Source organism: Delphinus delphis, chromosome 1 (genome assembly GCF_949987515.2).
Source record: "Delphinus delphis chromosome 1, mDelDel1.2, whole genome shotgun sequence".
NCBI lineage: Eukaryota > Metazoa > Chordata > Mammalia > Artiodactyla > Delphinidae > Delphinus > Delphinus delphis.
Window position 1 is genome coordinate 96,418,032 of NC_082683.1, and position 27,686 is coordinate 96,445,717.

Below are 27,686 nucleotides of genomic sequence, written 5' to 3' on the forward strand. Positions count from 1 at the left end.
TGACTCACCTGTCCAGTCATATAGATCTATCAGGACTTTTGTAAAAGGCGCTAACAGAAATGTCAGTCCCATCCCTGAACGGGCAATAGCTGTAGAAAGAGCTAATCGTTTTTTGAAGTATTTGGTAGTGACCACAGCAGCGACTTGGTACAAGAAAGCAGAACCCAAACCTAAAAGAAAAACATAATAGCTTGGAATCACTTTCACATTAAGTGGCTTGGTACTGGACAAGATATTCTCCTGGACCTGAGATAATATAAGTAGGTCTTTTGAACTCATGGAGAGTAAAAGGGAAGGTTCCTGGTTCCATTTTTTTCTTTAAGTCTTAACTTTTACAATGGACTCACCAGGTAAAAATCCCATAGTCACACAAAGAAAGGGAATGCTTGTAGCCCAGCTGCTGATCAGATATCCACCAGTAACAAGGAAAGCCCCAAGAATGGAGGCAGTTTTCTCTCCAATTATGTCACAAGTAACAGCAACTAGGGGACCTTGGGAAAAGAAACAAATGCTAGTTAAATGTGCTCTGGCATCCCTTGTCTTCTGGTGTGCAGTTTAAATGGGCAACTGAAGGGAAATAAGAGGACTCTACATTTGTGTATCCTTCAAAAAGGTGTCTGTATTGAGTTTCTTAATATTCCCAGCCCCACACTATTTTGCTTTTAGGAAGAAGTTTTGTTGATTTTTGTTTGTTTTAAAGAAAAAATTGTAAATAAGCAGGTTTGGAAAGGAAGCTTGCTGAAAATGCATTATGAAACCTCTGCAAAAAAAGGTTGCCTCTAGTGACCTATGACTAGAACAAAGTTCAATTATTTATCTACACCATGTTCTAGCTCCAACTAGAACTAAAGGAAGAGGAATTGGTTCTGTCTTTTAGAGCTTTATGGTCAGAGCTTTATGGTCGACATTCCAGTTGAGAGACTGGCTTACTGGACCTATATTAAGACACTGTTGAAAGAAACAAGGCATGAAAATTGAATCATGGAATTAAATAGTTGGATTCTTCACCTTTCTTTGTTTAAGCACTAATTTGTCTAGTTTTTCCAAGTCAAGCGGAGGCTAAACACTGCAAGTCCTTTTCTCAGCTTTACATGTTGATAAATGAACCTGAGTTTTAGCAAATCTTCAGTCTTGATTGACTGACAGGTGAGTCTTCTTGGAATTGCCCTTTGGTGGTCCTTTTCCTTGGACAGCAAGCTTATTGATGGCTTTATACCTGCAGAAAAACGAAGCGATGACATGATGGATCCAATCCAACCAGTTTGCTCTGAGGTGCCTTCAAACTCTTCTTGAAAAACCACAAAGAAAATTGCAAAAGTCTTGGTCATCCCCATCACGAATACATTTACCTAAATCAAAGCAGACCAAAGAGTCCAAGTCAGGTGGTGAGTAAGCCATTACAGGGGAGGTTGGAACTGCTGGAGGCTCTGATTCTCTGTGTAACCTGTATTTTACCAGTTTGTTTGCCAGTTCCTCTTTGTAACATTTTAAATTTTAGGGGCGGGTTGTCCACTTAGAGTGTCTAATCACTTTACATGAAGGCATCTCATTTAATTCTCATTACAAAGGCATGGAATAGGTGTGTCAATATTGTATTAGAAATTCAGAAAATTGAGATTTAGCTTAAAAGTTGCTCAAGTTGGGGATGCTGGAGCTAAGACTTGAACCCAGATAGACTGACTCCAGACCAACCACTATACCATCCTGTTACAGTAGCATCTGTTAAAAACAGCTAATTCCAGTTACCTTTGTGAGAGATGTGTGTTGATCCAAAAGAATTGTTCTGTCAGTCCTTAGGTTAGCTTTGCTTTAACTCTGCTTTTGAGCTGAGTACCCTCCCTCACCTGGTATATAAATACGGCAACCATAATAATTTATCACCCAGTTGAAGCTCTTTGAGAGTGAAAAGTAGTGCTATTAATTGATGCCTGGACAGCAAGGGTAATGAGGATGTATGGTCACCTTACGGTTGGGTCATGTGCCCCCACCCTTTTTTTCTGTCCCATCTAACCCTTTTGCCCGCACCACCCTCATTCCTTCCACTAGGCGGAGCTCCTCTTTTGAGGTCAGGTTTTCTTTCAGTGGAGTACCAGCAGTTGTTTCTTGGAATTCTGATTAGAAGGGGGGCAGTGAGGAGCAAGGGTCTGAGGGGAACTAGAAGGGAGGCCTAGCCAGGCTCTGCAGTCAGTCAAAGCCCAGGAGCCACATGTACTCACTCTTGTCTCCAGGGGCTTCTTAGTGGCCCCTTTCCTTTCCTTTTTTTCAGTGGCCTTGGTGTTTCAAGGCCACTTTCTCTGCTGTCAAGCTGGCTATGCATTGTGGAAGGACCACAGATCCTGGGTTCCTTTTCACTGATTCTTTCTCTGTTCACCTGGTGAATATTTCCCCCTGTGGTTCTGCAGTCATCTCACTTTATACCTGCCCCATAGACAACCATTCAGTCTCAAGGTTTTAATTACCACCCTTGAACTCATGGTGTAGTTGTGAATACTGTGTTCCATCTGCAGTCAGCCTGCCTTGGCCAGAATCCTGGCTCTGCTTCCTATTAGGGGTGTGACCTTGGGCAAACTACGTAAGTTAAGCTTCCTCTTTTATAAAGTAGAGGAAAAGTAAATGTCACCTAGCTCATAGTACTGTGAAAACTGAGAAAATTCTGGTAAAGTAATACTTAGCACTTAATACTCAAACTATTAACTATGTTTTTGTTATCTTGTGTAACCATTCTGCTCTCCCAAGAGCTCGAGACTCATATTAATGTCTACCATATCTTTCTAACTCAGGTTAACTTATCCAAAACTAAACTCATCTTTCTCTTATCCCATGCCTACTCTTCCTTTTCATTTCTCTTGATTAGTACCATCCACCCACTCACCCAAATCAGAGACCTACCTCCACTTAGGAACCTCCTTCCCTCAGCCTCTACCTACTGAATAAAATAACCAAGGCCTTCCCCTCCAACCTCTCTGCTAGACTCTTACTTCAGACAAGTATTATTTCTTGTTTGGAATAAGGGACTAGGAATCAGTGGTGGTGCTCCAAGGTTGCAAAAGATGGGGTGGTGAGGAGGAAGTCCCTTAATGTACTTTTTCCCATTCTGATTTGATAGAAGCTACAAGACTTTCCTTATTTAGAGTGAACAATGCTATGGACACCAGGGCTATATATTCAAAAATGGAAAAAGCATTTTATCAAGCACTTTGTAATCATAACGTGCCTTAAACACACCCCTATCAGGAAATGAGGCTAGAGAATATACATGAACCTTAAATGACCCAGACTTGTTCCTTTCAGTTTAAAATACAGGGCGGTGATTGCCTCCTCTCATGAGCAGGGAATGTGACAATGAGGCATCATTCTGTAAAATTACCCTTCCTCTTTTTCTGTGGACATGGGTTCTGTGCTGGCATCTACACGATGCTGGCCTCTATGTTCTTAGCCATCTGAGTTTGGCTAGCTACTGGTCCCCCCAATTTAGTACCTTTCCTCTCTGGTCTTTCCCTGGTGTCTGGGCATAGCAGCTGTAAGTGGATATGACTTGTCTCTAATAACTGGGTCTGTGCCTACCACTGTGTATATCAAGAAGGCCAAGGACATAGCCTTTTTAGCCACCCTGCCTCCCTCCCTTAACTTGTAACCTTCCAACTTTGTTTCTGTTTTGACTCAGAGCTATTAAAAATCTTTTCCCCAAGGTCCAGATATTCCCTTAGTTAACTAAGCAGACTAGATAAATCTATATTATACTATTTCATCTCGTGTTTTGGACCAAGGTTGATGGGTTTCAGTCCTGTTCCAGAGTCCACATCAGACACTGTACATGGGCTTACCCCGTCATCCATCCATCCATCCTCCCATCTGTCAACAGGTATATATTGAGTGCCTACTGTGTTCCAGGCTATTTACTAGGGCTTACAGTGGTGAGCAAACAGACTTGGCCCCTGTGCTCATGGAACATTCAGTCCTGGGACACAGGCTGAATACAGAAAACAATCATGCAAATATGTAGTTATAAAGTATGGTAAGTTAGAATATGAGTCATTTTTTTAAAAAAAGTAGAGAGCTCCTGAAGAACATGTTGTTATTGGGTTTTTCACTCATCTTTTCAGGAGCTCATCTATTATAGAAAAGTAGACTTGTAACTTATGCAGACACAAAAGCATTGTCATCTTAAGTACCCACATTACCACTGTGGGTGATTGGCCTGAGTTAACTGTTAACATTTTGAGGACCCAAAATGTTTTTTTTGTGTGTGTGCTTTTATAAGTAGCATCACACCCAAAAAAGTGGGACATTGTTTATTAATCTGGTTGTTAGACAGCTTTTCTTACCAGCAACTAAATTGATCAAATAACTTCCTATCCTCAGAGGATAATACAGGAAAAGGAGTTATTGGGGAGAAAGGTGGGAGAATTAGAGATCCTCACCAACAATGCCAGGTCTGCAAAGCCTGTGATGTGGGGAGGTGGCCCAGTCACAGGAAGGCTCTCAGACCTAGGGTGTCCTTAGTTGCCTTTTTAGTAACACTTCTGGGAGGAAAAAAAAGATTCCACATTCTTTGGTAATCAAGCTAATGTTTAACAAATAGTCCTGTGGTTCGGAGTTTTGTATTATGTATATCCTGGCTGAGGACTTCTTGCCCTCCTTTCCCCTTCTCTGTCATAAGGGAGGAGGTGTGGTATTTCCACATTGTGGGCTTCAGGGTAGTTAGTAGTCACCAGGACCTGCACTCCCTTCCCTGGGAGCTTCTTACTGTAGGGCTGGGCTGGGGAGGAGGATCAGGAGGGAAGGGTGTCTTTGTGAATACATCTCAAAGTTAACTTACTTGGGAACACTTATGAGGAATTGGGGAGCTGGTGCCATTCTCAGGGTGGTTTGGGATATAGCTGTGATGGGATTCACCAGTCCCATCAGAATAAGCATGCTGAGTCACATCACCACTGCCTCACATAACGACCCCAAGAGCTTCTGGGAGGAGGAAGGAAAGAAGTTAATTAAAAAACAGAGTGCGGAGTCCAGCTGCTTATGGATGAAGGAGAAAAATCAGGCTCCAGTTTCAGAATCCACATCATCCTCTCCCTTTCCAGGCATGTCAGAAATATACATTGGGCCTAACTCTAGCATAAGTTATGGTTGGCGGGGATGGGTTGGGAAGTAGACAGCAGGCAGAACAGAAGAAAAGTCCCTGCCCCCTAGGAGAGACGGAGGATGCTTCCAGCAGGGTTACGTCTATGCTGGGCTGAGCTGGGGAACCCCCTCCCCACCCACCCCTGCAAAAGCACTTTTTAGTGGTTTCCAGTGCTACTTATGGGATGGTTAAATGTACGATTGTCCCCAAATCCTAATTGCCATGCAGCGAGGGCAGAGCTGCTGATGGTAACTGGAGCACTCTGTAGGTTTAAGGAGGGGTGGGAGACAGGATGGAATGCTTCTGCTTTCACTCAAGGAGGACATTTTCAACTTTCTCTTGGGTTCATTGGCAGTTCCTGGCCTTGCTCTAACCCCCTTTCCATTCAAATGTCAAGGATTTCATAAGTGATCTTAGTCTGCTCTGAGCCTTTCTCAGGGAGCCTTCTTTCAGACAGTAGCAAAGGGGAAAGTAAATTCTTACCAGGAAGAAATGAAACACAACCATCCATCCCCAACCTCCATCCAGGGTTTTCGTGTAGGGTCGGACCTTCCCCTCCCTCTTCAGCATGATGCTTCGTTTGTTTTAAATGCAGAAGATTCCTGTGACGAATCCAAGACAGAGTTGACTCAGTTGACAAAATGATCTTAACTTATTTCCTCTGTGGTATAAAACCACTTGTACTGTAATTTTTTTTCAGCCCACCTCTGAAACTAGATGATTTCTCCTCATTTCTAAAGTTTACAGACTCTCTGGAGTTTATAGACTCTCTGATCTCAACCTCAAAAATACAAGCAGGGCTTTGTACCATTTGGGGGATTTTTGTGGAGGTCTGCTGCCTGGCTTCCCCTGGAAGTCCACAGGGAGCTGACAGTTCTCTTGGAGTATGTCCTTAGTTACATATAAAGTCTGCCCGACTAGACTGTCCCCTTATCCTCGTTTATTCCATAATCATGATCCAGGCAGAACCATGGGAGAAATGAGAAAAAGATAACAAAAGGCTGTGATGTGAGGGACATCAAAGCCACCACATAAATCTCTCTTCCACCAGTTTGAACGGCCTCTGAAAGATGACCACTCAGTTCACTTCAGGCAGGAATAGCAAAGGAGTTGATCGCAAAGCCTGACCTCACTGATTGTGGAGTGGCCATTCCTTGCACTATTCTCCCCTCAGGTCTGCAAACCAAATCCTAGGGCAAACTGTGCACCATCCTCTGGGTAAGCTCTTGACTTTAGAGAAATAAAAAAGGGATGGGGAACTTCAGGTTTGGAAATTCCCTTTCACAGCACTTGCTAAAATGAAAATATTCTAATGGACTAAATAGACATGACAACAACATGTTCCTCGAATGGATCCCAGGCCAGAAAAAAGTTGGAAAGGACTTCAGGAGTTGCGTTGGGGAAATTGGAATGAGGACTGTATAGCAGACCAGGTTAGATCTCTTAGGGGTGATGGTGGTCTCGTGGTTCTGCCGAAGAATGTGCTTGTTCTTAGGAGGAGTGTGCTAAGAAGCTCAGGAGTGAAGTGTCATAGAGTCTGCTACCTTCTCAAAAGTGGTTCAGTAAAATAAATATATAGAGAGAGGAAAAGCAAAGAGAAAATGTAGATACTCTGAGAGAGAGGGCGGTATTCTTTATTTGCCACCGGCAGGTAGGCAGGCAGGCTCTTTCTTCCTGGGAAGGAGAATCTGCCGGCACGGCGTGTGGTATGGCCGTCTGTCTGGTGAGCAGGCCGCGCAGGGAGAGATGCCGGTTGTTCAAAACACTATAGAGGACCAACCCCAACACACAGTCCCATTTTCATCCTACCTTTGATGTGGTGTGTAGCAAGGGAATCCTCCACAGACTTGAGACAATCTGGGAAGAAAAAGAAACTATACAATTTTCCAGAATGTTGCTCTTTTTCTAAGGCGTTTCATTCTTCTGCCCTGTGAAAACAAGCAAGCATTGTGAGAGCCCAGGGTTAGAGCCAATTTAGGCACTCCTGCCAGTGGACTTTACTTCCTGAGGGGAGGAGGAAAGACTGTAATTTGACATCATCCTAGGCCCTCCCTCCACCCAAAAGCAAGCATCAGAGTAAACCAAGTAGAAAATCCTTTGGGTAACTGTTGCTGATTAAACCTGGAGGCCGTCGCACTAAGGTGGCTCTAATGCCAAGTTGGCCTATGTTAGCAAACCAAAATCAAAACAGGGTTATGAAATGGAAACCTAAGGATAACCAGTCACAAACAGCCAGTCAGGAATTAAGCTGTGGCCCATTAATGACGTTCTTGCTTCGCTTCTGCCCTCTCTATAAAAGCCTCTCCCTGAGCTCCCGTTGGTGGAGCGCTCCTAACATCTTCCAGTTTGACACTGCCTGGTTTGAATCCAGTTTTGTTCAAATAAACTCTTAAAATTTTTAATATACCTCAGTTTGTCTTTTAACAGTTCTGGTGTCAGAAGAGGGAACAAAGGAAGGAGACCCCGAGCAGCCAGAGATAGGTATCTGCTGAGCCCCTTGGCTTGCTGGTTTCTAGCTGCCTCTGGAGGTGTGGGTAAGTCCCTCTCCCACCCCAGCTCCACAAGCTTTTGCAGTATGAACTGTCAGACTTTAGTTGCGCCTTTCTTCTTCCAGACTGGATCCAGAAACTGGCTGGAGTCAGCCTGGGTCCGGGGTCAGACTGGGTTGGACTTAAACTGGGCTGGTCCTGTGTGAGGTCTCAGGTGAATGAAATTTTGTTTTAAGGGTGAACAAGTAGGCTATCCTTACCAAAGACAACCTTGTACTACAGTAGCCACAGTTTATCCACTTATGAGGTGCCCTAGAGAAAAAGGGACCCCAGCCAACCCTTACAATAAGGGTGGAGGGAAAATTATTCTTCCTCCTCTACAGTTTCTGGTGACCAGGATGACACCTGCTGGGACACTCCACTTGCTTTAGAGCCTGCTGATGGGATCCCAGGAAAGCTGGCAGAAGCCCATAAAGGGTGAGAATTCTTACCAAAGGCAGTTCTCCTGGACCTCCACCTGTGGTGCCTGGTTGAGAGAGGAAGGTACAATTTCACAGTGTTCCTTCCATTCTAGATTCAGATTGGCAGGAGAAAAATGTTTGTAAGAATTAGATCTTTGGGGGCTTCCCTGGTGGCATAGTGGTTAAGAATCCGCCTGCCAATGCAGGGGACATGGGTTCGATCCCTGGTCCAGGAAGATCCCACATACCGCGGCGCAACCAAGCCCGTGTGCCACAACTACTGAGCCTGTGCTCTAGAGCCCTCGAGCCACAGCTACTGAGCCCATGTGCCTAGAACCCATGCTCCGCAACAAGAGAAGCCACCACAATGAGAAGCCCGCGCACCGCAATGAAGAGTAGTCCCCACTCACCGCAACTAGAGAAAGCCCGCGTGTAGCAATGAAGACCCAATGAAGCCAAAAATAAATAAATAAAATTTATTATAAAAAATAAAAGAATTAGATCTTTGAATGGTGGCTTGTGAACTTTCATTTAAGTCCCCACTGGTTCTTGGACTTTTTACTCCCAGGGACAGCTATAGCTTTCTCATTTATCTTGTTATGTCCTGAGAACTTGGCTTGGCTTTCTGCCCATCAGGGCACACAGGTTGGCAGTTCTTATGTGTGCAGGCAGCTCAGCTGTCACATTGGGGACCCCCAAAATATGGCTGGACAGAAATGTGGGTCACCAGCCACCAGGGGAATTGTCTGTCTTTCTTTTTTTTTTTTTTTTTTTTTTTTTTTTGCGGTACACGGGCCTCTCACTGCTGTGGCCTCTCCCGTCGCGGAGCACAGGCTCCGGATGCGCAGGCCCAGTGGCCATGGCTCATGGGCCTAGCCGCTCCACGGCATGTGGGATCTTCCCGGACCGGGGCACGAACCCGTGTCCCCTGCATCGGCAGGCGGACTCTCAACCACTGCGCCACCAGGGAAGCCCTAAGTCTGTCTTTCTTTGATTATCTTTGGGAATGGCTCTGGATCTTGGGGCTGGGGGAGTAATATCTTTTGTACTTTCTTTGGGGATGCCTCTTGCATCCATGGTTAAACTATGGTTTTGTTTTTGAGTCATTTGATAGGGATACCTTTGGTTTAAAAGTAAAAGAAAAGTTTGTTTAGTATTGCCAGGAATAGTTACTGTTTGTCCCACCTAAAACGTGTTAATAAAATATTTAAAAGGATTTTCTTAGTGATCTTTCTGGTTAGAAGTTGGCCACTCTGGGGAGTTCCTTGATGGCCTAGTGGTTAGGATTTGGTGCTTTCACTGTGGAGGCCGGGGCTCAATCCCTGGTCGGGGAACCATCCCACATGCCATCCCGCTTGCTGCGTAGCGCGGCCAAAATGCAAAAAAAAAAAAAAAAAAAAAAAAAAGTTGGTTACTTTGGAAGCTGATATTCAGAGCCTGATAGGAACTGTTTTTAAGGGCTTCTCCACGAAGCTGAAATGAAATTATGTACCCAGAGGGAAAGAAAAACATTCTGAGGCCACTGTGGAAGAATTTACTAAAACATTCAAAAGATGCACAGCTCCAAATCTGGAACATAGGAATCTTTTAATTTTCATCTTAGTTGGAAATCTCCCTGACATAAAGAAGCAAATTGAAGATAATATAGTTGGATGGGTGGGTTCACTGGGCCTCAGGTGGCAACCCAGTTCTTTGAGGAATAAAGAACAACTACTTGTCTTACAAATCGAGTTTTGACAGGAACAGAAATGCAGCTCTAGAAACAATGAAAAGTCTATCCTTTTTACCAATCTCAAAACCTCCTCTATGCAGCTCAGAAGGCTTACAGATATTATAAAACATCTGGATTTAGGGAATAAAAGAGTTCTTCTTGGTGGAACTTACATCCTTTTTCTGTGCCTTTGAGCTTTGAGATGTAAGCATTCTGCATCTCGAGTATTTAGAGCCATTTCTTTGAAATGTGGACTTCAGGGAGGTGATTCTTATTAGAAGGACAAAAACAAAAGTATGTGGGGGGCGATTTGGAAACTAGGTGAAAGTTCTACTGAGTTAAATTATGGATATTCATTGACTAGATCATTTCCAAGTAAGATAAAATACTGAAACATTAATTACTGAACACAAATTTATCTACTTTTGGCATTTTATCTACTTTGGCTTCTTATTACAGAGGAACTAAAGATATTTGGGTTTATTGGTAAACGTGTTTTATGCCATATGGAAAAATTTACTGTGAGGGAGAATATACTTCTGGAAATTATGAAATGTATTTATAAATGTGCCAATCCACAGAATGCTAGTGTAACAGTCCACAGTTGCTTGCTTCTTAGTTTTCACTAGGAAGTAAGGATTCTAAGGGTTACGAATTCTAATCGTTATATGTAATTTAAAACTACTAAAATATAGGGGTGAAAGGAAACAACTGTGTGAAAAGTAGGAAGGAAAGTAGAATGTGTCTAGGGGGTAAGGAAAGGTATGGAAAGACTTTATTAAAAGTCTTTTTGTCATTTGCAGAGAGTTATTGTTTTACTCTGATGCTTTCACAGAAATGCTTCTTTGTCTTTAGAGATTCATGGAAAGATCTAGAATACAGATTTCTGATAAGTTTAAGAGCATAAAAGTGAACTGGGTAAGAATTTTCAGAGCTAATGAAAAAACTGGGTTCATCCTGAACAAGAATTAATAACATATGATTAAATGAACTGATGAGGATGATTATAATGTTTTTTACAACTTTTTCTTTGAAACACTGCTGATTCCTTAATGTTTTGTTTTCCAAATTTAAGGAAACCTTTCTGTCTTAAGGCAGTTTGGTAAATTATACCTTTGTAAACAAAAGTGAAACGTTTTTTTCCCTACCTGATCCCTCCAGAATTTGGAAATTTGTTGTGTAGTCTTATTTTCATGGCAATATAGTGATTTATATAAGCCCAATAAGAATATGTTCTTATAACAGGACACAATTGGAAGCCTTGGTTATATTACCAAGGCTTTGACTAGAATGTCATATTTGAGAATATGCATAAAATCAGATATGACCGGACAGTTTTAAGGAACTAAGGCTGACTTTATGGAGGCAATAAAGCTCCTAAGAAAAACTGGCCTGGCATCTTGTTTATAGGGTTCCAAGAAACCTTACCAGGTGAGTAAGGAAGGTCACTTCCTGGCAGGCCCGAGAACCTCAGGATATCTTAGGGACCTTGAGAAGAGAGGAATTCACCCAAATCTATAGGTATTCCAGATGAAGTCTGAAATGACAAATCCTTGACTTGACTGCTTAATCTGGAGAGCCTTTAAAAGTTCAATCTAAGATCCCTTATGAAAAGTCCTAGCAAAACAGATTTAAAAAGAGCCTGTATGGTCAATTACTCTTCCTACTGCACCTCTGTAAATAACCAGCCCAAGTTTTATGAGACTAGACTTATTCTGCAAACAAATTAGCCTTACTGTGATTATCTTTGATAGAAATGGGGGTGATTATAAAAAAAATTATGTTGTAGTAGAAAATTATAATACGATCTTGTGGATATCAGATTCTAGTCCTATTCACTGTCTTTGAGCTTTTGTTATATACCTGTAAACCGGACTGGATCCTGAATTGTTCTAGTTTTCTCAAATATCTGGCTACTCTCCAAACTAAGATTTCCAGTTTTCTCCTACCCTTCTGATTTGAAATCACTAAGAACAAAGACTACCCTTGAACCTCCTTAGAAGGGACCGTACCAAGTCAGCAGTCAAACTTCAGGGCCTTAAACCTTGGGTCCGTATCTCCCAGTTAAAAAGGGCTCCTCCAGACTCTTGGAACTGTACAACTGGAGACCTAAAATTAAAATTGGCTTATGGAGGTTCCTCTCCAGAAGCAGATAGCATCTTGAGATGAACAGCTCTCCCGAGATCACGGATCAAGATCTTTATTTCCTATTTGAAACCTTTATTCGTTTTGCCTTTTCACTACTTGCTTTTTTCTCTCTGTTAATGCACGGTAAGACAATGCTTCTCTGGCAACTATCGCTGGATCTTGCTAAGGCCATACCTACAGAACAGAAGTCCCTAGGTTTTCTTGGTAAGATAATTTGAGATAGTAGAATTGCTTTAGATTACTTGTTGGCTAAACAAGGAAGAGTCTGTGCCATAGCAAATACCTCATGCTGTAGCTGGATCAACACCTCTGGTAGTGTAGCAAATGCAAGAAATTAACAAGCCACTTGGCTGAGGCAACAGGAGGCCATTAGACTAAGGTGGCTCTAGTGCTGTGTGGCCTACATAAGCAAACCAAAACCTAAGCCTGTCAATGCCTCAAGGTTATGAAATGAAAACCTAAGGACAACCAGCCACATACAGCCAACTAGGCTTTAAGCTGTAGCCAATCAATAATTTCCTTGCTTTGCTTCTGCATTTTCTCTGCAAAAGCTTCTTCTTGATCTCCTGAATGGAAGAGCGCTCCTAACCTCCTCTGGTTTGTCAGCACCAGCTTCACATCGATTTTTGCTCAGATAAGCTCTTATCATTTTTAATATGCCTCAGTTTATCTTTTAACATTATGCTCAAGGCAGGGAGTGAGGCCCCAGAGTTGGGCGATACATTTCCTGGCCTATAAATGGCAATCTGCAGCACATTTGTGTACCTTCTGTGTAATGACTGAAGATTCTGGTTAGTACCTTGGAGTTCCAAGCCCTCTTTTAATTACTTTTCTATACACGTTACCTTAACTCCAAACACCTCCCATGAAAGGTGTATACTTATATTTAATTTTAATGAAACTTTTTTTTCTATTGCATTTTGGAAATGGTTAAGGCTGAGTCTCCTAGAACATTACTGGGACAATTCAGTTTTCTTATCCCATTTCCTTCCTCTGCTCCACCCTCCACATCAAAAAAGAAAAAAAGTCAACAGGAAATTGCCTTTCATCTTCCCAGCACCAACGTTCCAGGTTTTAAACCAGAGTGTATTTTAGGCTGATGTGTGTTTTTCTGGTTTTATCTGGAAAATCTGCACATATTTATTATGCATGTTTCTTAAAAGGTAAGGGGCTTCTCAGGCTCTTAAAACCAACTCTATAATATTTTTGATTCAAGCGCTAGCAGAAGCACAGCTTAGTGGTTTGGGAAGATGGCCTCTAAGTTAACAATGGAAAAGATTATGCAATTACGTGGGCCTGGTGGTAAGGATCAAACAAACCTTCAGCAGAAGACAAAACCCAAAAGAGGGAAGGTGAGTGTTTTTCAGAGAGTTATATGTAGTTACTAACGTAATCTAGAAAACATTTTTTAGTAAACATCTGTAAGACTTTGTTTTTGGTAGGTACTTGTTGCTCTTTTAAAGCAGGGCTATCTATGATTCTGATCACAGGATGACGTGAGGCTAGCTTTGTATTGCTAGAGAGCTCTGATGCTGAGGGCTGGGTCAGATTTGAAATGTGGCAGAACAATGAGTCATTCCCAGAGGCTAGGAAAGCTGCAAAGATGCTGTCAGAGTTGAACCCTTTGAAACATGTCTTTCATACAGAAAGCTTTGAGGTATAGTGGGAAATGCAGACTTTGTTAGAATCTCAACTTTGCCATTATTTAAGCCTGCACACTCTGGGCAAGTTACCCTCTCTGAATCTGTTTCCAAACCTGTAAAATGTGGCTAATATTATTTACAAGTTTGTTGTGAGGACTGTGTATATACAGTAACTGCACATTAACAGACCTGCTGTTGGTACTTAGTTCATTAAAAATGGTTCTTATTAATCATGTGGGGCTTTATATCAAGAGCAAAGAGTTCTTAAGCCACCATTGGGATATTAGTTAAATTTTGACATCTGTACCCAATCGACTTAATAAAGCTTATACGATTTTTAACTAAAATAATTCCCTCAACCTCTGACTTTCTAACTCTTGGCCCTAAAGTTATTCAGCAAGGATGCAGCATGATTTTCCTGTCACCACTATTACCCTCACCCCACTGATAAATACAGTCCATGAAACTTTTTGGCACTTAGGGACTTAGAGTATAATACGAGCACTACCGAGATTTTATTTTCCCTGTCCTCACTCTTTGTGAAGAAATGAGTTAAGATTTGGGGAGGGTTCCCACCATTCCTTAAATTATAAGAGATCACTGTGCTTAAACTAGCACTTTATATATTTGTAGTTGCTTGATATTTTTGAATAAATGATATATATTCTTTGTATACTGTCAAATATTATATTGCTAGACAGCAATACGAGCTGCATTCAAATTCAACGAAATGAAGTCTTTTGTATCTTCTTATGCACCATTCTGTTGAGAATGATAAAGTCTGAAGAGAAGATAATGTCCTATACTTTCAAACTGGTAGATTTTCTTCTGGCCAAACATACCTACTTCTGTAGTAGTCTGGCTGTTAAAAGTAAGGCTCTGACTTGGAGGCTTGGGTCCAAATGGCGACTCTGCTAATTCCTTAGCCTTAGTTACACAAATGCAAAATGGGTCAAATTAGAGTACCTACCATATAGGGTTGTTTTTGACAACTATGTATGAAACTTTTATGCTTCCCTGTAATATTAGAAGAGTTTGTCAAGTTTACAAAAAAAAATTCCTACTGCCATCTTTATTACAACACATTGAATTCAGGAAAAATTCTTTGCAGATTTGATATCCTTTTGTTACATTGTATTCAATATTTTGTATTTATTTAGTTCTGCTCAATTTTTAATCCTTAAGAGTTTAAACTTTTTCTCCATACAGGTTTTTTTCATCCTTTATTAATTCCTAAATGCATTATTGTTTTTGTCACTATTGCAAATGTTTTCTTATTTTCTATTTTGAGGTATAGAAGCTTTTTCACTTTTTGTAAGTTGATCTTCATCTTGTAATTCTGCTGAATTTTTTATTAGTTCAGGTGGTGTTTTTATTAGTTCATGTTTTTTAATTAAAACTGTTTTATTGTGGTAAAATACATAAAATCTACAATCTTAACCATTTTTTTATGTTAACCATTTTTAAGTGTACAGTTTAGAGGTATTAAATACATTGATATTATTGTTGCCACCATCACCACCATCCATCTCTAGAACTCTTTTCATCTTGTAAAACTGAAACTCTGTACCCATTAAACAGTAGCTCCCCATTTTTTCCCCTCACCCTAGCAACCACCATTCTACTATGTCTATGAATTTGACTGCTCTAGGTACCTCATATAGGTGGAATCATACAGGATTTGTCTTTTTGTGACTGGCTTATTTTACTTAGCATAGAGTCCTCCATGCTATAGCATGTGTCAAAATCTCTTTCCTTTTTTAACACTGAATAATATTCCATGGTATGTATATACATTTTGTTTATGCATTCACCCATCAACAGACATTTGAGTTGCTTCCACCTCTTTGCTATTGAGAACCCATATAGGGTTGTTAACGAGAACTGAATGTGTTCCTGGCATATAGTAAGTACTTATGATATCTATTATTATGTTTTTATTATGGGGTAGGCATATGCTTGACTTGTTTTATATATCCATGGATGTTTCTGTGAGAATCTATGTATTTCAGGAGCTTCCGAAACAGAATGGTTTGGAGCAGTTACCTTTTTAAGAAAGATTACAATTTGATAATTGAAAAAATAAACATTTGATAAGAGTTTAAAGAATTCAGAAAAGATCCAAGCTTTCCTCCAACCAGTTTTATTAAACATAACAAAATTCTGTATACAAAGTGACCTAAACTTGCTTCAAAACATACTTCCCTTAACTAGTATTTTGATAAGTCAATTTTGATAAGTCAGAGTGTCAAAAAGCAGCTTACTCTAAAATTAATAGAAAAGTGCCTAATGCACATTACATGAATGGCCTAATTACTGGAACTCTAATAGCTCTATAAGATAATTAACATAAGGTACGATTGAGTCCCCATGACAAGCTGCTGGAGAACTGATACAAGATGTCAAGAGGCCATTTTGTGCACTGCCACTGTGATGCCATCGTGTTTCTGGATCATAATGTTCCTGAAAGGCAAAGTGGAAGATATTCAGTAAAGTGTTCCAAGTGGGAGTCGACGTAAGATTAAAGATGCTGTTTGGTTTAGGACACAACTAAAAAAATAATACTTACTTTTCTATGTATGAAAGCAATATCTAAATACAATAAAACATTTGGGAAATACAGAAAAGTATAAAATATAAAAACGAAATTAATTCTATAATCCTATCACTCAAAGACAACCACTATTAATATTTTCCTTTTTTAATATGCATGTATACCATATATACATTTTTTCTCACTTTACAGAACTGTGATCATAATGTGCATAGTTTATTTATTTATTTAAAATTTTTATTTATTTTTGGCTGTGTCAGGTCTTAGTTGCAGCACAGAGGGATCTTTCATGGCAGCACGAAGGTTCTTCATTGCGGCACACGGGCTCTCTGGTTGTGGCACGTGGGCTCAGTAGTTGCAGCGTGCAGGCTTAGTTGCTCCGCGGCATGTGGGATCTTAGTTTCCTGACCAGGGATCGAACCCGCATCCCCTGCATTGGAAGGCGGATTCTCAACCACTGGACCACCAGGGAAGTCCCTGTGCATGGTTCTGCTTTTTTCATTTACTATTATTCTGAGGACCCTCACTTGGAATGTCTTTGGTATTTCTATTACTACAGACATTGTTTCTGTTCTTTGTTTAGTCTTCCTCTGTGTTATTTATTGCTTCTTTTATCGATAGTTCATGACTCCTCTTACTCTTCATTTAAATGTCTTTGTGGTGTGAAAGCACATTAGCTTTAGAGATCAATCCATCTGCTCCTGTGGTCCAAAGGGTAGAACCTTCCTCCACGTACTTTGAGAAATCACTGATGAACACAGGGCAAGCCCCAGTCAAGTTTCCCAGGGATTGATTTTTCTGAATGAAAAGGAAAGGAAGGGATCTGCTGCCATCTACTCACCCATTATCTGATTCTAGACACACCACAGGAATATCAGTGGGGTCTGAGGTTAGCTTAGCTGCTTGCTGGGCTAAAACAGATATCACCCCAGCATGCTCATCTGACAGGGTTCCGCGGCCTGGAAGACAGAGATGATATCAGGTTGCCTGACTGTCCAAAAATGAGTATAGACGTATAGTAGAACTGAATTGAATTATTCACAAAAAGAAGGTTCAGCTCATGGTCTCTTAGGTTAGGTACTGACATAAAATGATTCTGCCCTGATACTCAGTGGTTCCATCAGTGAGAAAGCCAATAACAGCTTTTAAGTCAGTAAAAGGCCATAACACTCAATTTTCCAAGTCATTCCCATCACCATCTCTAAACACTTTCTCAAGCATATAAGGAAGCTGTAATTCAAGTCAATCTGAAAGCAAACTGAAACGAAGAAATTCATAGGTGAGACTGACAAAAACCAGTAAGGGCAAGAGACTTGTTGAAACTAATTAATTCCTCATGGAAAATCTGATTTCCTTTTACTGAGATCAACCTCAAAGGATATAAAGATCTTTACTCAGGAGTTTGGCTGTAAGATCACCTTAACGGCATGTATAAATATTCTGTGAGCAATTATTTTCACTAGAATAAACTGGTTTTTCAAATAGCAACAGAATTGGCTTTTTACTAATGTTTGTTTTAGCCTGTAGATAATAACTAAATCTTGGATGTCAGGTACAAAACGTAATTACTAAGTTTACAATATCTTTCTGTATATAAAGGCAACACAAGCCCATCTGCCTGAAACTAACTCAGGTAATAGACATGCCAGTATGGCAGAGTTGATGGATTTACTGTTGTTACATAAAACATTAACTGGACACACAGTGCAGTCTTTTGGGTGAAGTTTTCTTGAAGGAGTACATTTAGTTTTACATTTCTGCACTTGAATTTCAGTCTTTCCTTTGTGAGCCTGGCAAGTGCCTCAAAAAAAAATCTGCCTTTTTTCTTCCAACTAAACTGATTTGTGTGTAAAACCTGAGTTACAGACTACTTCCTTCAATTACCCTCCCAGCAAAAATTCAGAGCTTTAAAAAGTCCTGCAGTACAGAGGAGTAAGGAGCAAGGTGTCCTGGGTTTACTAGTTCTGACATTACTTAGCTGAAGGCTTCCATTGTTACCTTTCTGGATTTATTTTCTCATCAGTAATTGTTACCATTTATTGAGCATTATGTCTGGGTTCTGTGCTGAGTGCTTTACATATATAATTTTATAGTATTCTGATTAAGAGGCTTCTGAGCCAGACTCAAATCCTAGCTCAACTACTTACTAGCTGTATGGCCTTAGGCAAGTTAGTGAACCTCTGTGCCTCCATTTCTTTATCTGCCTAACAGGGTAGTCATGAGGATTAAATGACTTAGTATACACAAAGCACTTAGAACGGTGCCTGGCACATAGTAAGAGCTCAATAAATGCAATTCCATAATAATAATTCTTATTAAGCAACAGCTCAGTAAAGAAACTGAGGCTCAGAAAGGTTCTTTTTGGTCCAAGCTGACACCACTAGTAAATGGAAGAGCAAGGGGTTGAAGCTAGGTGTGTCCAACCCTACAGCCCCCATTTTTACTACCTACTCACTCTTAAGTGAAGTTGGACTAAAAAGTAACACCACCCATCTAGCAGGGTTATTGTGAAAATTAGAGATAATGTATACAAAGCTTCACAGTCCCACCATATGGCAGAAATTCAATAAATGGTAACTGCTGTCATTATCTGAAGTCCTTTCTAGACCCAATTTAAAATGATTAAAATACTACTCTAGTAGAAATGACTCTGTAGTGCTAGAACTGCAAGGAACATTTCTACCTTTATAGAGAAGTTTCAATTTCCTAATTTTGTTATTTGGGGATGATCTCTACGCTTGCAAAAGTCCCCAGAAAGTGGCAGGGTAACAGGAAATAAAAACTAGAGAATAATAGCACACTAGGCTCCCAGTCAACATCAAATGCTGTGCAATCCACCAAAGGGTTGATGTGAGATACTTACAGCCCAAATTGAGTCCTTGTGAATCTGTGCACAGGACTCCAACAATGGATGGATTCTTCATTCTAATTCCAGGAACGCAGGAAGAAGAAAGCAAATGATGTGGGAAAATGAATTTAAATAATTATAACACAAATATGCTTTCTCTGTACCAGGCATTGTTGTAGTACTTGAAGTCAGTGTTAATCTTTTTTCACTATCGCCCACCCCTGTCCCAGGAAAAATTAAATTACAATTAACTGAATTAAATAGTTAAACCAGTTTCTCTCTCATGAGAATAAAGACCGTGCCCAGGTACTGTTGAGCTCTGGAGGGCCACAAACATTGCAATAGTTGGGATTTTGTTGCCTTCGTTAAAAATGCATATGTTAACATACTAACTCATTTGAAACAACTGTTGACAAACTCTTAAGTAACACGGGCTGCCTCCTGGAGGGGTAGTGGGAAGCTGAGGGGCACTGATGCGAGGGAGGTGTTTCCCTGTACGCCTTCTATTTTTCCAACTTTGGATTTTCCGTAGATATTACTCATTCGAAAAATTTAACGGATGCCTTTCAGCAAGTAACTGGTTACACCCGGAAGGAAATAATACGCTGTGTGTGTTTACGTTTATAAGGCAGGGCTCTGCACAAGTGGTACTTCCTTCTCCCAAACGAACCCGGTTCCTAAAACTCCCAAAGAACGACCCTGTCCGGACAATTTCAGCACGAGAGTCGGGTTTGGGCTCGGGCCGCGGAGACCCGCTCAGGAGGGAATGTGCGGAGCCCCGGCGGGATTTAATTCCGGGTCATTTCGCACCCACACCGGAGGCCCCGGGACAGGGCGTCCCCAAGACGCCCGGCCGGCGCTCGCAGCTTGCGCCCTCTGTCCCGTTCAAATCCCCCAGCCGCGACCCCAGGACAGGCCTACGAGAATACTACTCACGTGTCCTCCAAGTGCTGCTCTAAAGTTGCCTCCATGCCGCCGTGAGTCGCCTTCTTCTTCGCCGCTGGTCTCGGGTGCCCCTCGGTCGTTCACATGACGCGAGAGGGCCGTGGGCAGGAACGGTGCCTCCAAAGGGACAAAATTCGTGGCGCAGCCTTCGCGTTGTGTCCAGGATGACATCTTTACGCGCCCGCCACCGCGAGCCGGGCGGAGGTTCTGCTGCCTGTGCAACAGGCGAGGGGACGGCGCGGAATGCCGCCGTGGGAGGGAGGCATGCGGTCGTCCCTCGGAGCCGGCCTCCTGGCCTGTCCCTCTGTCTCCTCCATACAGACCTTTGGATTACAATTCCACCGACTCCAAGAAGTCGGGCCAGACCCTGTTGAAGTTTTACAACAACCCGGGCGGCCCGACGGGGTCTCATCCAGGCGGTGGGGCAGAGAGAGACAAGAGAGACACAGGACCCCGGTGAAAGGCTTACAGGGGAAAAGACTGGACACAGGGACTAGAGGACGAGATGGAACAATGCTAATAGGTATGGGGAAAGTGTCGGGATTTTAACGAAAACGTTGGTTCTTCCCCTTTGGCGAGGGCTTGGGAAAGAACGTGTCACTTGTGATAAATAAATAATCTTTAAAAAAGTTAATTATAAAAGCAGTTTTAAAAAATAAGGAAAGAAAGCCCACCCATAGCCTCTGTCCAGAGTTGACTATTAATCCCTTGGAGAATATTCTTTCAGCCAATTGTCTTTGCAGATGTATGCTTTTAATGTTGTTGTTGTTGTTTCTTTTTTAAGCAAAATTGACACACATACTGGACATACAATTCTGTAGCTGACCCTTTTCACAGAATTTAGCATAAATGTCTTTTCATGTCAGTAAGTATTCATTTACACAACCTCTGTAACACTTACAAAATAGTCCATATTATAACTGTTAATTGATTTAACCAACCCATATCAATGTGCAGTTAGGTTGCTTATAGTTTTATTGTTATTTTGGGTTCTTTGGCTATTACAAATGCTGGATGAATATCCTTATAGCCAAATATTTGTGCAGTTTAAAATTTTCCTTATGAGTTACTAGAATGGAATTATTGGGTCAAAGAATATTGACATTTTTAAGGCTTTTAAAATACACTTACAAATTGCCCCGAAGAAAGGTGGTAACAATTTACACTCAGATTGGTAGCATTCTGATGAAAATGGGAGTATGTCCAGAGGTCACCCATCGCCCATAAGCCAATACCCACTCCTTGTGCTTAAGTCCTCCTAACATCACTCCTGGAGCTACCTTTTCTCCAACCCTCTTACCTCCAGCTTTTACTCACAGCCCACCTTCTGTTCTGGGGCCCAGCTTCAAGGCTTCTCTCGACTTGAATTCACAGTCCCTCTTCATTCCCTAGCTGTGATGGTGAGAAACTTGCAGCTGCCTTAAAATTCCAGTCTTGAATATTGTAATTCAGGAGTGTTAGACTCCTGCCCTAGAGAAATGATTTATATTAACCTCGGGGTCACATAATATGGGCCATTTAAATTTTAGAAAAAGCTGTTTAAAGCTACCCTTAAAAGATAGCATCAGAAAATGTGAGGAGCCGGCCTGCTTGCTGCTGAAGTCCTGCCCCAGGCAGCTCGGCACCACAGTAGCGCCCCCTTGTGGTCCCAATGTGGTGTAAGCTTTGCTGGACTGGGGCATCTCAGCTCTGGCTTTCTAACCCTCAGGGCAGCGACGTCCAATAGCAACGGAATGTGAGCCAGCCACAGCTGTAATTTTAAATGGCCTGGTAGCCACGCTAAAAAAAGTAAAACAGGTGAAATTAATTTTAATAATATATTTTATTTATCCAAATACTATGTCCAAAATATTATCATTTCATGATGTAATCAATTTTTAAAATACAGAGATGTTTTGCATTCCCCTGCCCCACCCCGGACTAAGTCTTCAAAATCCGGTGTATATTTTACACTGACAGCGTGTTTCAATTCAGACTAGCCACACTTCAAGTGCTCAATAGCTATGTGTGTGATGGGTGGCTACCATTGGTTAATGCAGCTCTAGGATATCTGTGATTATCTCAAAGCCAGATCAGTGATTATAGGATTCCCGGAAAAGCTGGTGATCACTTTTTACGTGCTAAGGAAGGCCTCCAAGGGGAAAATGAGCATGTAGGAAGAGGATGACTGCTGGCTCAAGCATCCTTGTTGCTCCGGAGGTGGGAAGGCAGGCTATTCCACACCACCCCCTCTTTCTGTGTCTTCTTGCTGTTTTGTCCCTGTAGAAGGAGCGGTGGCTTATGTAAGCTGGGGAAGTGCTGTTGGCTGGAGTGATGGTTAGTTGGACAAGGTGTCTGACCCCTAATTGTTTTCTACTTCAGCTTGTGAGGTATTTGATGATTCTTTATTCTCAGTTTTGAGTACTGATAACCATCTTGGGTGTGACAGGAGAAGTCCCAGGACACCCATATCAGAGTACTTGCCTCATTGCATTGTAATTTTTTATATGTTTACTTTCCAAGACAGAAAGGCTGTTTTCTCCATTTCTGCATCCTGAGCGCTGTGGAGCACAATAGGACTCCAGTAATACTTACTGAAGAATCTTGATGGGTTTTTTGAGAAAAAGACTGTGTTATGTAAAGAAGCTTTTAAGTCCTCAACTTTAACCACCTTTATCCTCTTCTCCCTCCCCCACTCCATAAACAAGCTCTTGGAAAATGGAAATTCCAGGAGGGTGCTGCAGAGATTGCCCATGCCCACATGTCCTGACTGGGAAAGGGGAGATGAGAAGCTGGGTGGTGTGAACCAGACCTTGTAGTTCATCTCAGGGCTGTTGGCCTGAGACCCTAAGCGCTCTTCTTTGACCTATCAGGAGCAGAATCCTCGGGGCGGGGGCGGTCCATTTAAAAAGTGACACTCTAGTGTCACTAGCCCTTCCCTGGGTGCAGAGGGCCCTGCTGCGCCAGGGCCAGCCCCCTTGGTCACTCTTTCAAGTGCTTAGGGGTCGCAGGCCTGCAGTAGAATGAGCCTGAAGCTGGGCTGGGAACGAGCCCTCACATGCCACCAGGGGGCACCAAGGCCATGGAAAACTCTGCTCAGGCTGGAGGATCCTAAGTGAGTTACAGGGACCCACGAGCCTCCTGAGCTGGTACAGCTTGCAGAGGACAGCACTAGGCTAGACTGGTGGCCTCGGAGTCAGGCGATGTAGAATTGGATCCTGGCTTAGCCACTGCCTACACATGTGTCCCCAAGCCTCAGGGGCTCATCTGTGACATGGTAACACCATTACCTGCCTCATCAGGTTGTGGGGAGGATGATATGAGATTTTTCATGTAAGAGGGCCGGTGCATTGTGGGAGTCAATCAGTAAGGTTTGCTAAATCTCAGTAAGAAGACCCATATGTCTCCTCAAGTTGCCTACAGTCTAGGCGAGGACACACATGAGCAAACAACTAACAGTTCAAAGATGATAAGAGCCGAATGACCACTACAGACCTCAAGCAATCTAGTGTTCATGTGGGTGTGAGGTCGCAGGGCTGCATTTAAACGAGATGATGAAATATGTGTTATTATACTTTTCTAGGGTGTGTAAAATTAATAAAACAGTGAGAAAAAAAAATCACCTGAAATCCTAGCCCTAACCCTAATGACATGAACGTGAAAAGCCAAATGGAATGGGATGGGATTTGGAAGGTGGAGATGGGGAAAGGCATGTCCCAAGGTTCACAGGAGTCCTGCCAGCTAAAGCCTCTCACTCCACATGAGCTACTGGATAGGACACTGGGGTGCAGCCCCCTGTCTTCCGATCGTGGACACTGCCTGAGAGCTGAGTCCTAGATCCAAAGCCTAACTCCTGATAGTAATAAGAGCAGTAATACCCTTAGCAGTTCGTACACATGGAGGGACAGCTGCGTGCCGGGCATTTCACAGGCCTCATTAGTCCTGAGAACCTTTTTGAAGTAGCTACTGTCACTGTCCTCACTTAAGAGTTAAAAAAACTCCCTGAGGCTCAGAAGATCAATCCTTGCTCAGGACCAGCCTGCTTGTGAGTGGTGGAGCCTCACCATTAACCTGCCCCCTGTGCTGCCTCAACTTCTCTTATGTCGTCAGCAACACAATCCTGGAGACGTGAGAGGGTTCTGGAGGCCCAGTCCAGCTCTCTTATTCTCTAGAGAAGAAATCTGAGGCTCAGAGAGGGGAAGTGGCTAATTTAGAACTTGAACATGGAATTCTTAACCCTCCATGTGGTGTTCTAACTATATGGTGTTGCTACAGGTTGTCTTAAAGCTTTAGTTAAACCAGTTTTAGAGACACTCGTGTTGAATTGTGTCTCCCCAAAATTCATATGTTGAAGTCCTAGCCCCCAGTACTTCAGAATATCACCTTATTTGGAAACAGGGTCTTTACAGAGGTAATCAAGGTAAAATGAGGTCATAAGGGTGGGCCCTAATTCGCTATGACTGATGTCCTTATAAAAAGAAATTTGGACACAGACATTCGTAGAGGGAAGACAATGTAAAAAGACAGAGGGAGAAGACAGCCATCTCCAAGCCAAAGAGAGAGGCCTGGAGCAGCCCTCAGAAGGACACCTTGATTTTGAACATCTAGACTCCACAACTGTGAGGCAATAACTTTCTGTTGTTTAGGCCATTCAGTCTGTGGTACTGTGTTATGACAGCCCTGGGAAACCAATATACTCATATATCCATAAAGTCCACAAGTCAATGTCTGTGATCACAGGCGTTTGGCAGCCCTTAATTATAGAGAAACTGGTTGGGAGGCTCACACTCTCAGAGGCAAAAGGATAGAGCAGATAATCATTCCAGCTTGCTCCCAGCCTTGACACTTGGCTAACTAAGATGTTTTTCTTGCATTGGCCAACAGTGGTGGCATGACCCATTTGACTGTGGCCTTCTAGAGCCTGTTTTATATCTCCCTGAGCCTGGCCTATAAAAGGTGCTCAATAAATGTGTGCAGAGGGGATAGTGGGAAAATAGGCTTCTGGCCACCCTGGTCCAAGCCTCTCCAAGCAATGGGTTGGGCAGGGGAGTAGGGTACAGGCTATCAGTGGATGGAAGTTGAAATTGAGCACTGCCTCCTAAAGTTTATAGCTAAGCCCCAATTTTGGAAGACACAAGCAAAATATATTTTAGATGACTCAGGGTGGGCCAAGGACATTTCAGTTCAGGAAGCTGTTTTCCTGCTGCTTTATTAATTTTGCTACTGAGGATAGATGAGATGCAGACTTCCATATCCAAGTCTTCATTAGATGCCCGGTTGATGCAGCCATGACAAATGGGAATGAAGCCCTTATGAATAAAAAAAAGATCAGCCCAGTATAAAAAATTGTAGACTAGAGAAAAGGAAATTTAGAGGAGCTGATAAAATACCCTATCCTTAATCAGACTGTCTGCATCACACATCAAATCAGCCTTAATGCCAAGATTTATTGGCCCTTGGGATTGTGTAAATGAAATAAGTGCTTGAAAATGAATGGGAAAGGAATTACCTGTATTAAAATGTATTTGCAGTGCCGACCTGCACACTGATGCTTTTAGTTAAATGCAGGCTTTCAGCTTCTTTGGCTACCCCTCACTGTCTACCCAGCATGGACTCCCTTAGCCCCTGGGGAGTTTCAGAAAACATGCTTGTGGGGTAATAATGTGTCCCCTTGTCAATCATGGCTGCCACTGTCCTGGAAAAATCCTTCTTGGGCAGTGAAATATCTTCGTGTCTTTATTTCAGCGTCTACAAACTTAGTGAAGTGTTACTGGTCCTTACTTCAGAGTACAGAATGTTGTGAAGACAAGATGACCCATCTAGTTCTGCACACCCTGCCATGAAGAGTGGAGCGAGAAGATTTTTTGTCGGCTGCCACCGTCTCTCTTGGAATCTGAATTTAGCTTCGGGAGCTTACCTATTGTTACAACACTGAATTACCCTCTTATAAGACCTTGGACAAGTCCTCTAATGCCTTGATGTCTCAGATTTTTTTCAATTCTCCCTGAAGATAAGAATAGTATCCACCTCATAGCGGTGGTGTGGGAACTCCATGAGACGATGCATGTGAAGCCCCTCACACAGTCTCTGGGGCCACCGCAGACAGTGAACAGGTGAGAGCTGCTATCGTTGCCAGGACCTCAGGAAATGATAGCTGAGGCAAAGTTGAACTAGACTGTCGTTCAGGGCTCTTAGTTGCAAGCAACAGAAGCTGACTTTGGCTTATAGAGTAGGAAAGGAAATTTTAAAATGACACTGGTAGCTCACGGTTACCCAGTTGTTGGGAGGGCTGGAGAGCTCAGTCTAAGCTTCCAGTGACAAAGCTCCAAGCCCACCATGCCACCCCTGCCACTGGTCTTGTGGCAGCCCACAACAGCGTGCGGCACCAAGGCCGTTACTGTGGCAGGAACCTAACCTTATGCTTGCTACGCCCCGAAGCCAGACCCCCTCTGCTGCTGCCCTTGCCAGCAAAGTGGAATTTTCCCAGAGCCTCTGAATTGAAGTCTTGTGTGGGTAAGTTTAAGCAATGCAGCCTGGATCACATCCCTGGCTTTAGTTGCAAAGGAGGCTGAAGAGGAAATGTCTGCTTTCTATATCTGTTCTGCAGGTGCCTGAGCAAAGCAAAGGTATTCACCTGGGGCCGGGCAGCAAGAGAGCATTTCAAGTGTCGCCTACAGGGAGGGGGCTTCCTTCTTTGCGTGAGGGAGAGCTCTTAGGTGAGGCACGCACAGCTCCTTCCATACCTCAGAGAGCAACTTTCCACGCCCTGGCAAGGGGAGGGGAGAGCTATCTGCCCTTTCTTCTGCTTGAGTATAAGAATATGAAATTCGAGAGGTTGGTCATTTTGCTTTGTGCTTCTAGAGATAAGGGCCATGAAATGCATCTCAGAGTATGTATGTCCGCCAGCTTCGTGCTGTGTCCTCACTGTAGATCTGTAGTTTCATTTTTTAAAATTGATTTCTCACTCCTAGTTTGCCAAATTCTATGTGGGTAGTAGTAATAAATCAGGCAGAGCTTCCTCACTCAAGGAGTTTATGTTCTATACAGTAAATAAGCTAGAGATCATGGAAAAAACAAAACAAAACCCAAGTTTTATTTTGGGTAAGAGAAGCTGTTTGAACCAATGATCATTACCAACAACAACCTGAGTGTTTGGCCCAGACCCGAGTCTGGGGCCACATTGTAAGGAAAGGACTCAGTGGGGCAGGCAGAGCTGCTTCTGGGAGGGAGAAGACACACGAACGAGTGAGTGAGAGAGAGAAGGATGAAAAGAGAAACACCAAACCCTCAAGGTCAAGGGCTTATCAGAACTTGAGTGTGTTGTCTTTGCCCTCCATGGTCCCTAGGAAAGCATCTAGCACACAGAAAGTGTCCAGCAAATGTTCTGTTAGGCGGGGAATCCCTTTGAAAATCTCAGGAAAGTGACCCTCTCCAACCCTTCATCTGTCCATTATTCTAGCTCCCAAGGAGCCAGTAGAAAGTGGGGGCAGGGACGCAATCACAGTGGCAAAAGCAGTGAAGGCAGTGGACAGTCTTCATAACTTACCTGACTGAAAATGGATTTCAGGGCTTCCCTGGTGGCGGAGTGGTTGAGAGTCTGCCTGCCAATGCAGGGGACACGGGTTCGTGCCCCGGTCTGGGAAGATCCCACATGCCGCGGAGCGGCTGGGCCCGTGAGCCGTGGCAGCTGAGCCTGCGTCCGGAGCCTGTGCCCCGCAGTGGGAGAGGACACAGCAGTGAGAGGCCCACGTCCCGCAAAAAAAAAAAAAAAAAAAGAAAATGGATT

General features: G+C 42.6%; 2 protein-coding genes across 6 annotated transcripts in view; both read right to left on the reverse strand.

The window, feature by feature from the left end:
- The window catches only part of SLC16A4 (solute carrier family 16 member 4), a 25,898-nt gene extending 18,655 nt beyond the window's left edge, over nucleotides 1–7,243 (reverse strand). For 3 of the 5 annotated variants that reach the window (XR_009521482.1, XM_060026991.1, XM_060026960.1), the window contains exons 1-5: nucleotides 6,932–7,243; nucleotides 5,606–5,724; nucleotides 1,217–1,349; nucleotides 348–491; nucleotides 9–170 (exon numbers count right to left, since the gene is read on the reverse strand). Coding sequence is in view for 4 of the 5 variants with exons in the window: in XM_060026991.1 (XP_059882974.1) it covers nucleotides 9–170; nucleotides 348–491; nucleotides 1,217–1,349; nucleotides 5,606–5,692 (526 nt within the window). In the remaining variant the exon portion in view is untranslated. Of the gene's footprint in view, nucleotides 1–8; nucleotides 171–347; nucleotides 492–1,216; nucleotides 1,350–4,819; nucleotides 4,963–5,605; nucleotides 5,730–6,931 lie in introns of those variants that run through there. The other 2 variants (XM_060026971.1, XM_060026980.1) reach the window with 2 other exon arrangements.
- Nucleotides 7,244–15,705: 8,462 nt separating this feature from the next.
- Nucleotides 15,706–20,046, reverse strand: LAMTOR5 (late endosomal/lysosomal adaptor, MAPK and MTOR activator 5). Its single transcript, XM_060027004.1, has 4 exons — nucleotides 19,913–20,046; nucleotides 18,992–19,053; nucleotides 16,970–17,087; nucleotides 15,706–16,037 (listed from the first exon to the last, which is right to left on the reverse strand). Exons 1-4 carry the CDS (start codon nucleotides 19,945–19,947, stop codon nucleotides 15,977–15,979), a joined length of 276 nt encoding a protein of 91 aa, XP_059882987.1. The 5' UTR covers nucleotides 19,948–20,046; the 3' UTR covers nucleotides 15,706–15,976.
- Between the last annotated feature and the right edge of the window lie 7,640 nt (nucleotides 20,047–27,686).